The 15334-nt window shown below is 37.6% G+C and overlaps 1 protein-coding gene across 2 annotated transcripts in view; it reads right to left on the bottom strand.

Moving 5' to 3' along the window:
- UBN2 (ubinuclein 2) overlaps nucleotides 1-15334 on the bottom strand; it is a 74629-nt gene that overhangs the window by 32202 nt on the left and 27093 nt on the right. For both annotated transcript variants that reach the window (XM_014787709.2, XM_014787708.2), the window contains exons 6-8: nucleotides 13158-13644; nucleotides 8015-8085; nucleotides 3202-3331 (exon numbers count right to left, since the gene is read on the bottom strand). In XM_014787709.2, the coding sequence (XP_014643195.1) occupies nucleotides 3202-3331; nucleotides 8015-8085; nucleotides 13158-13644 (688 nt within the window). The remainder of the gene's footprint in view (nucleotides 1-3201; nucleotides 3332-8014; nucleotides 8086-13157; nucleotides 13645-15334) is intronic.

Genomic DNA, 15334 nt, shown 5'->3' with positions numbered 1-15334 from the left:
TTATTTTATTAATAACATTTATTTTGCTAATAAAAACAGAAAACAAACATTACCATCAATAAGCATTTTTCCAATTTCACGCACACCAATTAATAAATATTACTGCACATATGACACTGTCTGCTATAAAATCTCATTTTTAAAAATGTGAACATCTAGTATCATGGTTCCTGCGTGATCACTTTTTTTTTTTTGGTGGGGGGAGGAAGACTGGCCCTGAGCTAACATCTGCTGCCAATCTTCCTCTCTTGAGGCCAGCCCCGTGGCTTGGCGGTTAAGTGCACACGCTCTGCTACTGGCAGCCCGGGTTCGGATCCCTGGTGCACACCGACGCACCACTTCTCTGGCCATGCTGAGGCCGCATCCCACATACAGCAACTAGAAGGATGTGCAACTATGACATACAACTATCTACTGGGGCTTTGGGGAAAAAAACAAGGAGGATTGGCAATAGATGTTAGCTCAGAGGCGGTCTTCCTCAGCAAAAAGAGGAGGATTGGCATGGATGTTAGCTCAGGGTTGATCTTCCTCACACAAAAGAACAAAACAAAACAAAACACAATCTTCCTCTTTTTGCTTGAAGAAGATTGTCCTTGAGCTAACATTTGTGCGCATCTTCCTCTATTTTGTATGTGGGACACCACCACAGCATGGCTTCATGAGCAGTGTGTAGGTCCATGCCCAGGATCCTAATCCAGGAACCCCAGGCCCCCAAAGCAGAGCATGTGAACTTAACCACTACACCACTGGGCCAGCCCCAGTGATCACTTTTTAAGAATTATGTAACTGAGACTATCTACCTGGGAACAACCCAAATACCCATCAACAGTAAAAGGAATAAATTAATTGGGATATATTCATACACTATATGAACAGTGTAAAACAGCAGTAAAAATGAATGGAGTTTCACCACATGCAGAGACATGGATAAACCTGAGGTGTATAGAGTGTAAAAAAGCAAGCTGCAGAAGCAAATAGACAGTACAACTCCATTTATATGAGACTCAAAGACATGCAAACCAAAGACATAATGTTTAGAAATACAAACGTTATGTGACAAAACCGTATAAAAAAAGCAAGGGTAAGATAAATGTCTTTCTTCCATAGCCAACAGGGATATTAAAATTATTTTTGAAGTAAGCTCCAACTTCAAACATCAAACCTGAAATGTTCCTTAAAAAATATTTTAGGGGCCAGCCCGGTGGCACAAGTGGTTAAGTGCGTGCACTCTGCTGCAGCAGCCCAGGGTTCACCAGTTTGGATCCTGGGTGCGCACCAACGCACCGCTTGTCAAGCCATGCTGTGGCAGTGCCCCATAAAAAGCAGAGGAAGATGGGCATGGATGTTAGCCCAGGGCCAGTCTTCCTCAGCTAAAAAAAAAAAAAAAAAAAGAGGAGGATTGGCAGATGTTAGCTCAGGGCCAATCTTCCTCACAAAAAAAGAGAGAGAGAAAAAGAAATATTTTATAATGTGCCAAAAGTTGTTTTCCTACCTCTAGTTCTTTTTTAACTGTACCCATTTCTGCCCTTTGAACTTACGGCAGTAAGATCCAACTGTCAAGGTCTGAAGGAGCCAGGAAGAGGCAAGAAATCTGAGACCTCAAAAATATTCGATTTGTTCATTAACCTGCTTTGAATTGAGAAAGAACTGTAGTTTCTCAATTCAAAAGGAGTATTTCATTAACAGAAGTATAGGACCTATAAGAAAGAACTCTATGTTGGTCAGATCACACCCACTACAGCGACCCAGGGCACTACAGTTATTCTCCCATTCACACCATGGTGGGCTCTGGATAGCCATGTTGTGCTGTGTGACTCCCACCCCTTGGCCAGAAAAGTTTAGATTGATACAAGATAGTATAATGAGATTTTTTGTCCCAAGAATTTGAATTGGGATGAGAGAGGTGAGTCAGTCTCTGTGTGTGGCTTTTCTGTAATATAAAACCTTGGGAATAAAGTAATCTTATCTGCGGAGGTGCATAAAAGGGTAAAAATGAGACAAGAGGAGCGAGGTAGAGAAAAATAGTTAATCCAAATTATCAGTTCCTATCCCTTTCTGGCTGCATTCTTGCTCTTAAATTCCTAGAAAAAACGACCTTTTTTTGTCTTCAATTGCATTCAAGTTATTTTCTACTACTTGTAAGTCATAAATATTTTTAAAATATATAGTCAGGGCCGGCCCCGTGGCTTAGCGGTTAAGTGCGCGCGCTCCACTACTGGCGGCCCGGGTTCGGATCCCGGGCGCACACCGACACATCGCTTCTCCAGCCATGCTGAGGCCGCGTCCCACATACAGCAACTAGCAGGATGTGCAACTACGACATACAACTATCTACTGGGGCTTTGGGGAAAAAAAGGAGGAGGATTGGCAATAGATGTTAGCTCAGAGCCGGTCTTCCTCAGCAAAAAGAGGAGGATTAGCACGGATGTTAGCTCAGGGCTGATCTTCCTCAAAAAAAAAATAAATAAATAAAATAAAATAAAATATATAGTCAAATCATTAAGGGAAGAGTAACCAGGACAGTGAAGGTACTGAAAACCATTTTACATGAAGTGAAGAAGGCGACATAATAAATGCTTTCAAAAACCTGAAAGCCATGCAGTGGACAAATGATTAGATTTGTGAATGGACTCAAAGGTAAAATTAGGACAAACAGGGTGGAAAGCACCCGGATTTGGCTCAACGTATGAAACAACTTTCTGATATTATAATGAAATAAGTTTCTGACCACTGGAAGCACTCAAACTTAATCACTTAGTGGGGTTGTAGTTGAGGAGAATCTAGCAAAATATGGATGATAAATAATCCTGAAGTTTATACGCAACTCTGAGATTCTTTCCATTGGTCTTCATAATGTTGGTGTGAGCACATCTGTTTGATCCATTTCATCAATAAGAAAATTGAATTATAAATATGTCAGATTATTTGCTGAGGGCAAAGTTGTGTCAGCTGTGGAAGTGAGGTTAATTTACCAGTCCAAGAATCTATGCCTTAGAAAACATTATTTCTCATCTAAACTTACCAACTGTTGAAAAGTAATTTTTTTTCAGGATATCTAACATGGCTTTAATAATCTCCTACGGTTGTTAAATACATACAATATGACTATAAAGCAATTAATATGCAAAAGCCCCAAATAGAAACCAGTCCCTTTACAGGTTATAAAACTCCATATGTAGATATTATTGTCCCTCCTCTTACCTGGACGTTGAGATGTAACTTCTTTAGACGTTTTACCAGTGTTTCTTTGTTGCATGGCACAAAAGCTTCAAGATGGGAGTAGACACCACTACGAACGACAGGGCCTAGTTCCTGTAGCTGTAACTCAATGCTGACCAAAAACAACGACATCAAATAAATAGCACAGAATTTCCTTCAGGTAGCAACACACAAGCAAGGAGGCAAAGGCATTGATTCGTTCCACGATTTCCTAGACAGCATTTTTCAAGCGAAAAAAAACCCCCAGCAATAAACAGTAATGCTATAGAAAATTTTGATGAGTCTAGTTTAAGAATAGAATTTATAGAAGCAAAAACAAGCTGGCAAATAATTTTTTGATAATAGGAAAAGTCTACATTTTTGGGTAAAGCACAGACACTTCATTATTAACCAAAAGCTTGTCTTCTCAAAGAGATATCATACTCCTCATCGCTCCCCTGCAACTGCTACACTAGAGAGTCACATAGTTTCAATGAGTTCTTAGAGTATTTTTGTCCTTAGAGGTGTTTGAAAAAATGACATATTCAGAAGATGTAAAGCCCTTCAGGCAACACATACAGACTGTTTCATCCACCTTTGTTTCCCTGATTGTGCTTGCATTGTATAAACTACATATTTAATAGTTTGTTCAATTTATCCCAATTCTCCAGTTCCTGTTTCCACTTACAAATTAGGTTTTTAGGCAGAAAACAAGTTGTTAAATGGGTATTTAGCCTAATAGTTATTTTAAAAAAAAGGAAAAGAGTTTGTAACAGCTACCATCAAGCCTACTAATAAATAATTGAGGTTTCTTCCAAGATAAAAGACATTACATCTGGCAGCTGTTACTGTAGAAAGATGAGAACAGATGTTAATTTGAAGGCCAAGACCAAAATGGGGCTCTTGGCAACAAACTATGTCCAAATCCCCACATTCTATTATAGGAGAAGGTGCGGATAAGACTTAACAATCATTTCTCAGAAATATAAGACACATCCAAGGATTCAACTAACAGTTTTGGGGGAAGAAAAGAAACCCTGCCATAGCAAATGCATCCATCACTTATAAGATATATTGAAATTTCAGAAACAACGGAATGCGGAAAACTATGCTGCTTAGAATTGGCAATAGAAAATTCTTGGTCTTAGAGAAGCCAAACATAATAAAAAAATAGAAATAAGCTTTAGACCTATAAGAACCAGAGGGTCAAATGCAGAGAGGTTCATATGGAAAACAATCACTATGGTCATGAGTTCTGTGTATAAGCATTTGCTTAAATAGCATTATGTGGTTAGATCTTTGTTACAAGTCTAGACTCCCGGGTAGGAGGCTTTCTAGGTTGGCTCCATTATTAAAGGTTAGTTGAGGCTGAAAATAAAATAGAAACTCCAAGTAGTAAGAGATTCCAAGTAAGAATAAATTGACTCAATGACCTACTTATAAAAATCAATGGTTTCCAAAGAGGGGGTAACTCAGACACAGGAAGAGCTCCTAAGCCAGTAATATTAGGTCAAAATTAGAGAAACATTAATCCTAGAGGTTACTGACTGTACTGGTCTAGCACAAATACATACAAATTCCTATCTGAGGGCAGTGTATTTTAAGCACACATTCCTCACACATCTACTTTAATATTTTTTTTCTCACTACGAATTCCAATCTTCTAAGGTCTAAGAAGTATTTGGGGACAACTAAAAACACATGGCAATAAAAGTTTGAATTTCAGATATTTTCACAGAGAAACAAAGGTTCTCTTGAAGTGGTAAACTTTCTTGAGCTCTCCCCTTTCTCTCCACTAGGTTCCTTTTCCCTCTTTAACTGAAATCTATCCCAAAAGCAGATATCCACGTATGAAAGTTACTCCAACTAGGCCTCAAACCTCTGATAATAAATTATGAGCATGAGATCACTACAGGCTCTAAATGGATGAAAATATACCGAGACCATCTGCTGTTAATGCACTAGAGAACAAACACTGGGTTCTGTGAGTCAATAGGCTGGAAATTCACCTTTATATTCCTATCTATACAAGGCTCTCATTTGCCTCTGGAGAAGCTTCAAAGAAATGCAATATGGGAATCCATAGCTGAAGCAATAGCCACCTTTGTATAAGAGATTCTTCTCAGGAAAATTTAGTTATACTTACTATGGTATTTTCACAAAGAATTCTAGAAATATAATTTCCCCATAGTAGGTATATGGCACATCTTCCTACCTAACAACTCCCTCTTTAAAAAACAGAATATATTTCTTATTCAATCAGTTAAAAATACTGGTAAAAGAAAAGCTCTCATTAATTAAGTCCAAATAAATTCTGGTCTCTACTTTGAATTTTTCCTCAAGTATTCCAGATATCCTACCAATATTTTCCAAATGACACAACCATTGAAAACTACAAACTGAAGACTTAGGGAGCAATAATCCAAACTCAAAATCCAAAATAGCTCTTATCTTATAGTGAGAATTCAAAAGCCTGTTGACGTGTTAACGAGTACTAGACAAGAGGAGTATTCGTCCCTCTTGTCCCTGAACACTATTCAGATGGGCTGGTTTGAGTGTTACCTACAGAAGGCCTGGTAGGAACAGGTTAGAGATGTGGTTGAAAAATTCTTTGGGATTTTTCCAACTGCAAAGTAACGCCTCAAGAGAGTAAAGAGAAGCTGTGGCACACGATCACTTGGTAATCTTCCTTTATTTCAGAGAGAGAGAGAAAGAGAGAGACAGACAGACCAACTGATAAGTCCATTCATATTGAGATTCAAAATTCACTACTCATTCACGAGCTCCTCAAAGGAGCACCTAACAATGAGATGGCAGACAGGTCTCACTGCAAGTGTCCAGTAGGATTCGTAGTACCTGCTTAGAGCATTTGATGAGCTGGCTCAGCCGTCAGGTCAAATTGGGATCACAGGCAGAGTGTCAAGATTTTATTAGCAATGTCTACTTGAAGTAAAGGAGGAATAGGGGAGATCAAGCCAACATGTTGTATATCTGTTGGTCCAAATCAAATTCAATTAGGCAAAAAGAAAAAAGGGTTCCTGTTCCAATAAACTCATCTCTTTTTCTCCCCAGCATAAGGAAGCAATGGTGAAGCAGAGCCAATACACCTGGATAACTTCATGGGAATTACTACCCCAAATAATCATGTACCATATGCCCTTAGAAGATCAAATCAGTTCAGAGAAATAAGGGATGTTTGTTTAGGAAAGTGGAAAAAGAGGCTGGGGGCATAAGAAGGTGACTAAAAGGGAAAATTCAATTCTCAACACTAGGGCTTATGGAATTGCAGGCACACTCTCTGTAAAATAAAAAGTACATGGGCTCCAGAAAACTAGAGGATTTGTTTTGCTATAGACGTGGGAGGAATTAACAGAGAAGCCTGTTAATGGAATGCTGACATCCTGCTTATTTAAGATGTTATGTCCCAAGGATGGTCTTTGGATTTTCTCAGGAGAGAAACAGTTGTTCCCTCTTACAAAAGAGTAAAATAAAAAAGAATTGTCTTAGTCACAGGAAAAAGACCTGATCTAGTACACTTAGAGCTCTCATATGGAAGTAAAAAGATGAGCTCGTGAGATCCCTGATTACGGAATCTGGGACAGCTTTGACGAGTAACGGTTACACTGTTCACTGAATCTGGAGTTTAAAAGGGAGCTAGGTAAAAGGAGCTGGCACAGACAGGAAGCATTTGCCTTGTTTTCAGGCAGACAGAAATCAATCTGAAAATCCCTGGCTAAAATAAAGAAGAATGGGAACAAGAAATTCCTCTGTCACCCATACTAGCAGTATACTAGGTTATATGTTTCATAAGTCCATGTGGACCAAAAATATTTCTTAAGTACTCCAAAATAATGAGAGACTGCAATTAATTAAAATAGTTATCAGAATCAACAAACCAATCCACCCTTTATATCTCATGAGAAACTATCTCCATTATATATTTAAAAGACAGGAATCACAGTATTAGAAACATTGCTTCCCTATTTCTTTCTACATGATCCTACTGAACCACCAAGAGTAAGCATACATTATTTTCATCAGAAAGGAGTAAAATTTGCTGCTTTCCCCAGGATCACTTCTTTTCTGCCTAGTTCTGCCTGCAGCCAATTATATGCTCAATATCTGTAGCCAAAAGTCAAAATTTATAAGCCAACAGGTGTATACAACTTATCTGACCACAATCCTAGAACATGCAGCTCCATTAGTATCAAACTCTAGAGTGAAAATTATCACTAATTTAAATACAATCTATATCATAGATCAGCCTTCATCCTCTCCTTCTCTATCTAACTTCTGTCTTCTCCATACTGGCCTCCATCCTACGCCACAACCATGATTTCCTCATTAAACCATATTTTCCATTTGGCTATAAATGTTTGTATGAATTTTAGTTCACTTCACTAGATATCAATGGCATTATTTTTCCCAAGTCTGAAAAGTAGATGGAAAATTATACCAAACTTATTATAAACACTCAGAGCTGTCCCAGAAAAGAATTTTCATATAAGGTGACAAAAAATACATTTAAATCTAGAATAATATTCAACCTGTACAGTGGTCACTTGCTCTGGCAGTTGTAACACTGGAAGTTCTGATTACCATAATGAGTCCTGGAAAACCAATATACGCAGCAGCATAATTTTGCCGAGAAACAAATGTTAACGATACATGCTGTGAGGCCAAAAGGGAAGAGCTAGTGCATGAGACTAGCCAACCACTCAGCATCTGTATCTCAAAAGCCTACTCTATTTTTAAATGAATTCTTAAGGTTAAAATAATTTTTAAGGTTTTTTAATCAAAGAAGAAAATTACTTACTCTAGAAGAATATTATTCATATCCTGTGTAAAGAATTTTTTCCTTCCTTCTTCATCAAAAATTTTGGCAGCCTAGAGAAACATAAGATTGTCAATATAATTCTCAATGAACACATTATTTGTTTCCATATCTATTTACTAAAGAATAAGCTCCTTGAGAGTGAGGATAAGATTTACTTCACTTTGTATCCTCTGTACCCAGCTTAGCACCTGGCATTAGTAGGCAATTAAAGAGTGCTGAAATAAAATTTACATACATACCATTCTTTCCTGTTATGTCTGTATTTAATTTTTCTAAATCTTCCTAAATTCACAAAATTATACACACAAGACTTTTCAGTGCTTTGGTGTCGGGTATTTTGACTATCTCTAGGTTTGTTCATTAATTCTTGCTATGATCTCCAAGACAAGAGAAAGCAGATGTCTCACTTTTTCTACAGACATTATTGTCTAAAATGTGTCTGAAATTCTGTATTTTATACTTATTACCACATGTAATCCTCATAACAGCCAGCGACATTGGTATTATAGCCCCCATTTTACAAACAAGGAACCTAAATCTTACAGAGGTTACACAATATGACCCCAAATCACATTGCAACTAAGTGGAAGATCAGGGCTCAGACCAGAAGCTTTCTGACTTCAGCTGTGCAACACTGCCACCCTGTACAAAGATCCTCAGCTTACTGCAGCCAGTCTGGGTTCTAAAAAAATTAGCCAAGGTTATTATCAAGGGATAAGCAAAAATTAATTCCATGAGCTTAAGGATAATATTTTCATCATTATGTCTGTCACCTTAACCAGATGACCAGAAACAAAGAGTAGACAAACCAAGACACTCTACCATAAGCAAAATTTACTGGGGAAATCGCAAAAGATACAGCTTATCTTGAAACCCACAAGATGTAAAAACATCAAGAGGCCTGATCTAATAATCTGAGTAAGACATACACTGACTCTACCAAGCTATTTGACAATTTTATAGACTGTAAACATAAGAGGAAAATTTCTGAGACGTGTCTCAGTGCTTCTTAGGAAGGACAAAGACTGGATATGCATAGAGGACAGAAATATAGGAAGAAAACCAGAATAAAAACTAAACTTCAAGAAAGAGCATCAACAAGTCAAGAGGCTGAACAGTAGAAGAATGTTACAAGGCAAGAAAAGAGCAACAAGAAGAAACCCCTTGTCAGACAGACTTGAGTATTTTATTTTATTTTTTTATTTTTTTATTTTTAAAAGATTTTATTTATTTATTTTTCCCCCAAAGCCCCAGTACATAGTTGTCTGTCATAGCTGCACATCCTTCTAGTTGCTGTATGTGGGACGCGGCCTCAGCATGGCTGGAGGAGTGGTGCCTCGGTGCGCACCTGGGATCCGAACCCGGGCCGCCGGCAGCGGAGCGCACGCACTTAACCGCTAAGCCATGGGGCCGGCCCCAGACTTGAGTATTTTAGCCGAGGATGAATTCTCATCCGAAGAAAAAACACCACCTCATATTTCAAAGAAAAAATACAACGAATGCATAGATATCAGTAAGTGAAATTAATCTTACTGATAATTTCCTACCAAGGGTTAGGAAGCAGCTATATTAATCCTGGCATGGCTACTACAGAGAGAGACGATGGTTTTTAGTATATGAGATATGACAGAGCTTTACAAGATTGAAACACACTTATTACTAACCAATTTTGTTTATTAAGTGAGAATGAATGGCATAAAACACAGCAGACAGAGTGCAAGCTATGGAGCTTGATGGTCCTGCCTTTAAATCCTGGCTCAGCCACTTGAAAATTATGTGGCCTTGGGCAAATCACTTAACCTTTTGAACCTTAGTTTCCTCATTTTTAAACGGAAAAATACTACCTACTGCACATGATTGTTGGAGAATTAAACTACACAGTACGTAAAATATACTAAACCCAGTCAGGGGGCCGGCCCAGTGGCGTAGTGGTTAAGTTTGCGAATTCCGCTTTGGCGGCCCAGGGTTCACCGGTTCAGATCCTAGGCATGGACCTACTCACTGCTCATCAAGCCATGCTGAAGTGGCATCCCACACAGAAGAGCTACAACTCTACAACTATGTACTGGGGCTTTCGAGAGAAAAAAAAGAAAAAAAAAAAAAGTCTGTCTCCTGAATGGGAAATGGTGCCATGTGACAGGTGGGACACAGCGGCACTGCACTTAATACACGGTGTAGGTAACAACAGCTATTATTATTAATTACATCTTGAAAAACCTGGATCACACCACTAGCAGTTTTTTTTTCACTGAGGAAGATTGGCCCTGAGCTAACATCTGTGCCAATCATCCTCCATTTTGCATGTGGGTCACTGCCATAGCATGGCTTAATGAGCGGTGTAGGTCCGTGCCTGTGATCCGAACCCATGAACCTGGGCTGCCAAAGTACAGCACGCTGAACTTAACCACTACACCACCGGGCCAGCCCCAACTAGTACTTTTTAAAACCTAAAAGGGTTTTAAAACCCTTGGGGCTGGCCCCACGGCCTAGTGGTTAAGTGCAGTGCGTTCCGCTTCAGTGGCCCATGTTCAAAAGTTTGGATCCTGAACGCAGACCTACACCATTCCTCGGCCACGCTACGGTGGCAACCCACATATAAAGTTGAGGAGGACTGGCACAGATGTTAGCCTAGGGCTAACCTTCCTCAAGCAAAAAAAAAAAAAAAAAAAAACCTAGAAGAAATGAAAGATTTTAGGGATGGGGCAACATGGGACAGCAAAAACCGAGTACTTTGGAGTCAGGTGAACTCTTGTGTTTAAATTCTGGCTCCACTGCTTACTAGTTGTGTAGACTTGACCAAGCTATTTAACTACCTCCACTTAAGTTTCTTGACCATAAAAAGGAAACAATTCCTACACTTCATTAAATAAAAAACCTACTTTATTAACATAACTATAGATTGTATACTTTTCAAAAAATAAACACAGAAATTAGCAAAAGAATGAAAACAAAGGAGGGGGAGAGAGCAATAAAACAGTATAAAAAAATGACAATAAAAATCAATTATATCATTATAACAACTGTAAGTAAGATAAAATCACTTGTTAAAAGAAAAATGTCGGGGCGGCCCGGTGGCCAAGTGGTTAAGTTCTTGCTACATTTTGTGGCCCAGGGTTCACAGGTTCAGATCCCGGCACAGAGCTACACACCACTCATCAAGCTATGCTGTGGCGGCATTCCACATCCAAAACGGAGGAGACTGACACGGATGTTAGCTCAGGGTCAATCTTCCTCAAGCAAAAAGAGGAAGACTGGCAAGAGATGTTAGCTCAGGGCCACTCTTCCTCACCAAAGGAAAGAAAAAAAAGTCTCAGATGAGGTCAATAAACAAATTTCCATTTATATGCTGTCTATAAGAGAAAGAGCTAAAATATAGGAACTCAAAAAGGTTGAAGATAAAATTATGGGAAAAGCTATACCATGTAAAAACAAATAAAGAGAAAGGAGTCTACAGTAAAATCAGACAAAATTGAATTGAAGGTGGAAAGCATTAATAGCACAAAAAGGGTCACCTTCAAATGATAATCATCACAATGAGGATCTAGCCATCAAGAATCTTATGGGCCAAACAACATGGCATTCAAAAGAACAAAGCAAAAACTACAGTAAACACAAGTTATAATCTAAGAAACACTGGGTATAAGATATTTTAACACTTCTCTAAGTCTTGGACTAATGAAGTACATTAAAATAAGTAAATATATAGAGGAACTAATTAGCATGTCATCACCTCAGACGAAACTCTAAAGAAGTAAAAATAGAAAAAAAAAAAAAGAATTGATAAATAAAATCCATGGGCTAGTTGTTGGAAAAAACAGATAAATCCCTAATCCTATTTAAAATTTAGAAATGGTTAAGAGAAATAAATGCAACACAGAGATAATTAATAAACTTTAAAATGTGATTTAAATGGATTACTGCAATCCTAGGAGAAAGAAGTAAACTGTAGAACAGTTCATACATTACAATCCCATTAACAATTATTTTTAATAATAATATAATATTTGCAAATGCATGGATTAAAATCCAGAAAAATAAATAATTTAATTGTGGTTATCTCAACTGGAGGTAGGGAATGTCAGATTATGAGAGATCTTTCCCCAAGTACGAAATACATTTTATAGTGTTTTACCCTTGTAATCAGTGGAAAAGAGAGGACTAAAATATGGCATGAGATCAGATAAACATGCTAAAGTAACCAAAAAGGGCATTTTAAGTCAGGTTTGGCATATTTTAAGTCAAAATAATATTTCCCTGAGATTAAACGAAGAAGTGTGATGACATTTACCTGAATTTGCAGCTAGTTAAACCAATGAAGATTATCAATCCAAGTTGATCTGAAGAGAAATCGACTGTAACATGCTAAAAGCTCAACTCCTAATTCTGTCCTAGTGGGAACACAGTGCATGCTTACTAAAGCTGCTCATTAGCTGGAAAGGATTAGCTGGTAAAATCAATTATAAAATAACTAGATGTCAACACAGTTAGGATCAAGTTCAGGTACACTTCTGCAATGTTACCATTTGTTTCTACCTTCCCTCTATTTTCTTTACATGACTATGTAAGCCAACAAAAATTATATTTACAAGGGCCAGCCCAGTGGTGTAGTGGTTAACTTTGCACACTCCACTTCGGCTGCCAGGGGTTCACAGGTTCAGATCCCGGGTGTGGACCTATGCACCGCTTATCAAGCCATGCTGTGGAGGCGTCCCGTATAAAGTAGAGGAAGATGGGCACGGATGCTGGCCCAGGGCCAGTCTTCCTCAGAACAAAGAGGAGGATTGGCAATGGATGTTAGCTCAGGGCTAATCTTCCTCACAAAACAAAAACAAAAACAAAAACAAAAAAACTGTATTTATAAAATCTATGCAGGAAAATATTTATAAGGGGAAATGAAATAATAAAATAATCAACTGTACCCATATTATAACTGTAGTTATATATATATTTCTATTTAAAAATAAAGGCCTATGGATATAGCCAATGCCTAAAAGGAAATATATAAAATTACAAGTTATTGTTTGTATGGGTGTTGGGATTGTGGGTTATTACTTTTGTCTTAAAAAAAGCATTTATTATTATGTTTGTGAAACAAATAAAAAACGAGAATTATTACACTTACTACACGGAGGTCTTCGATACGTTTTTCAAGAAGGACAGGTAGACCCTCTGGGAGTGTAGGTACCACCTTGGGCATAACCTGGGAGGTGTAGGTTGGCTGAGTGGTGTTTCCATTCTCTCCTCCTGACTCAGAGAGGGGGCTACCATCAGAAGCAGCATCCAGTAATCTGTCAAAGTCGAAATCATCTAGCATCTCTAGGGCATTTTCAGCTTCCTGAAATAGTTCATGTTCATTTGTGCTAACAAAAATGGGGAGGTCCGGATCAGCATTGTTCAGATTTAAGTCTGAGACATCATTTCCCAAAGCTACAGCCGAGGAGGGGGCTTTATTCAGAGAGGAAGTTAAGTTCACTGGGACTTTGGGGTTAGACTCCTTCTTTAATGCATCCTTTTCTTTCTGAAATTTTCGTATCATGGCAGCTAGAGAAAGAGAATCTTTATAACGTTTCTTTTTTTTTTCAGACTTGTGTGAATTTAAAGCCATAACCCTGTGAAGAAAAAAGTGATCAGTTAGGCTATGTATGATTTGAAAGGTAAAAGCCCCATGTAAATAAGAGGTACAGAATTAAAATAATCATTTGATAGGTGGGAGAGCAAATTTCTTATTAAATTATAATTTAACAATAGCATCTTCATCATCAACTGGATTGTCACTTATGAAAGGTAGATACGTAAACGGCCATTAGAGTGAAGAAAATGAAAGGAATGAAGTCAAAAGAAAGAAACAAAACTGAATGTAGCTCATGATTATTAAAGTACACTAAGTTAAACTTACTACTCTTTTTGGAATGTTCACATTCTTTAGCACATCTACAGTCACCTAAACAATTAACTAAGTAAAGAAATGCATATTGGCCGAAAACAAAGTTGTCTGACCATCAGAGAAGCCCACACAGTACACCTTCAAACTGTTACCCCAGGTGGTCTGTGCTACAAAATGCCAAAGAAACACAAAATCCTCTGTATGAATCTGTGAACTTTCATCCATCACCATGTCATCTATCTAGACCCCATACTATCTGCTTCTACCTTCTGATCATTTTTCACTTTCTATTCTAGGAACAGCCGTGTGAGGCAATCAAATAGATATGCGTAATTTTGAATGATATCTTTCTCCCTACAGGAACTGTGGGGAAAGGGTGATCTCAGTTTAGCTATCACTTTCTCTAAGATCTTTTCTAAATTCTATGGCTTATATGCTTCTGTGTGCACAACAGAGCCTAAAAGATTATTAGTACCTTGAAGGCAGGCCCATGTTTCATTTACTATTATATACCCAAAACCTAGAACAGTGTCTGGCGTACAGTAGGTACTCAATGAATAAGTTATACATTTGAGAAAATGATAAATTCAATAAAAGGCATTACTTATAGCTTTTGTTCCCAAAGAAGTTTACTTGTAAATAATGAACAGTTAAAACAACATTACTAATATATATGTTTTTTCTTAATAATTTCTTAATGACTCAAGGGTCACTATAATCTCATGCTTAGGAGGTGATAAACACTTCCCTACATCAACCTTTTGGATACTGATAGCTCAAAATTCAGATGCACCTCCCCTGCTAAAGAGGGGAGGAAAATCCAGCCTCTCACAAGTTTCTGTCCCTTAGTTCTGCAAAAAAAGCCAGAGATGTAAGTAGGGGCAATTGGTAATTTTATGACTGCATGGTACAAACATTTTATTCTTATGACTTAAGGCTTTCCAGAAATTTTACTTGGTTTTTAGAGACAATATCATTATCTAAAGTCACAAGCGTTAAGAATAGCAAAATAAAATAAATGACTTTTTTTATATTAAAACAACAATAAATCATTTACACATAGACTATAAATCTTTTACACATAGACTACTACCAATCCTCAATCCCTAGGCATCTAAGCTTAGTTTTAGTATAAAAAGATTAAAACAATTTGTTCAATGTTTATACCACTTTTTCAAACTGGTTCTTGCTGGTAAAAAGTTGTAATGAGCAAAATACTTAATGAACCAATTTGTAAATCTGATCTAAAACACCATGAGGTCTCTAGGATGACAAAGCCTTCTACTTATTAATAAATATATTATTAAAATATAAGTTATAGGTCACTGATATTTATAAATACTGTATTAAATTAGACCCAGCTAAGCTGAATTAATTAATGCTAAATATATCTTTCTACAAGGAGAGTTAGTCAC

This window comes from Ceratotherium simum, chromosome 1 (genome assembly GCF_057802395.1).
Source record: "Ceratotherium simum simum isolate JZ-2026a chromosome 1, ASM5780239v1, whole genome shotgun sequence".
Lineage (NCBI taxonomy): Eukaryota > Metazoa > Chordata > Mammalia > Perissodactyla > Rhinocerotidae > Ceratotherium > Ceratotherium simum.
Note: the sequence above shows the minus strand (reverse complement) of the source record. Positions and strands in the feature narration are given on the sequence as shown.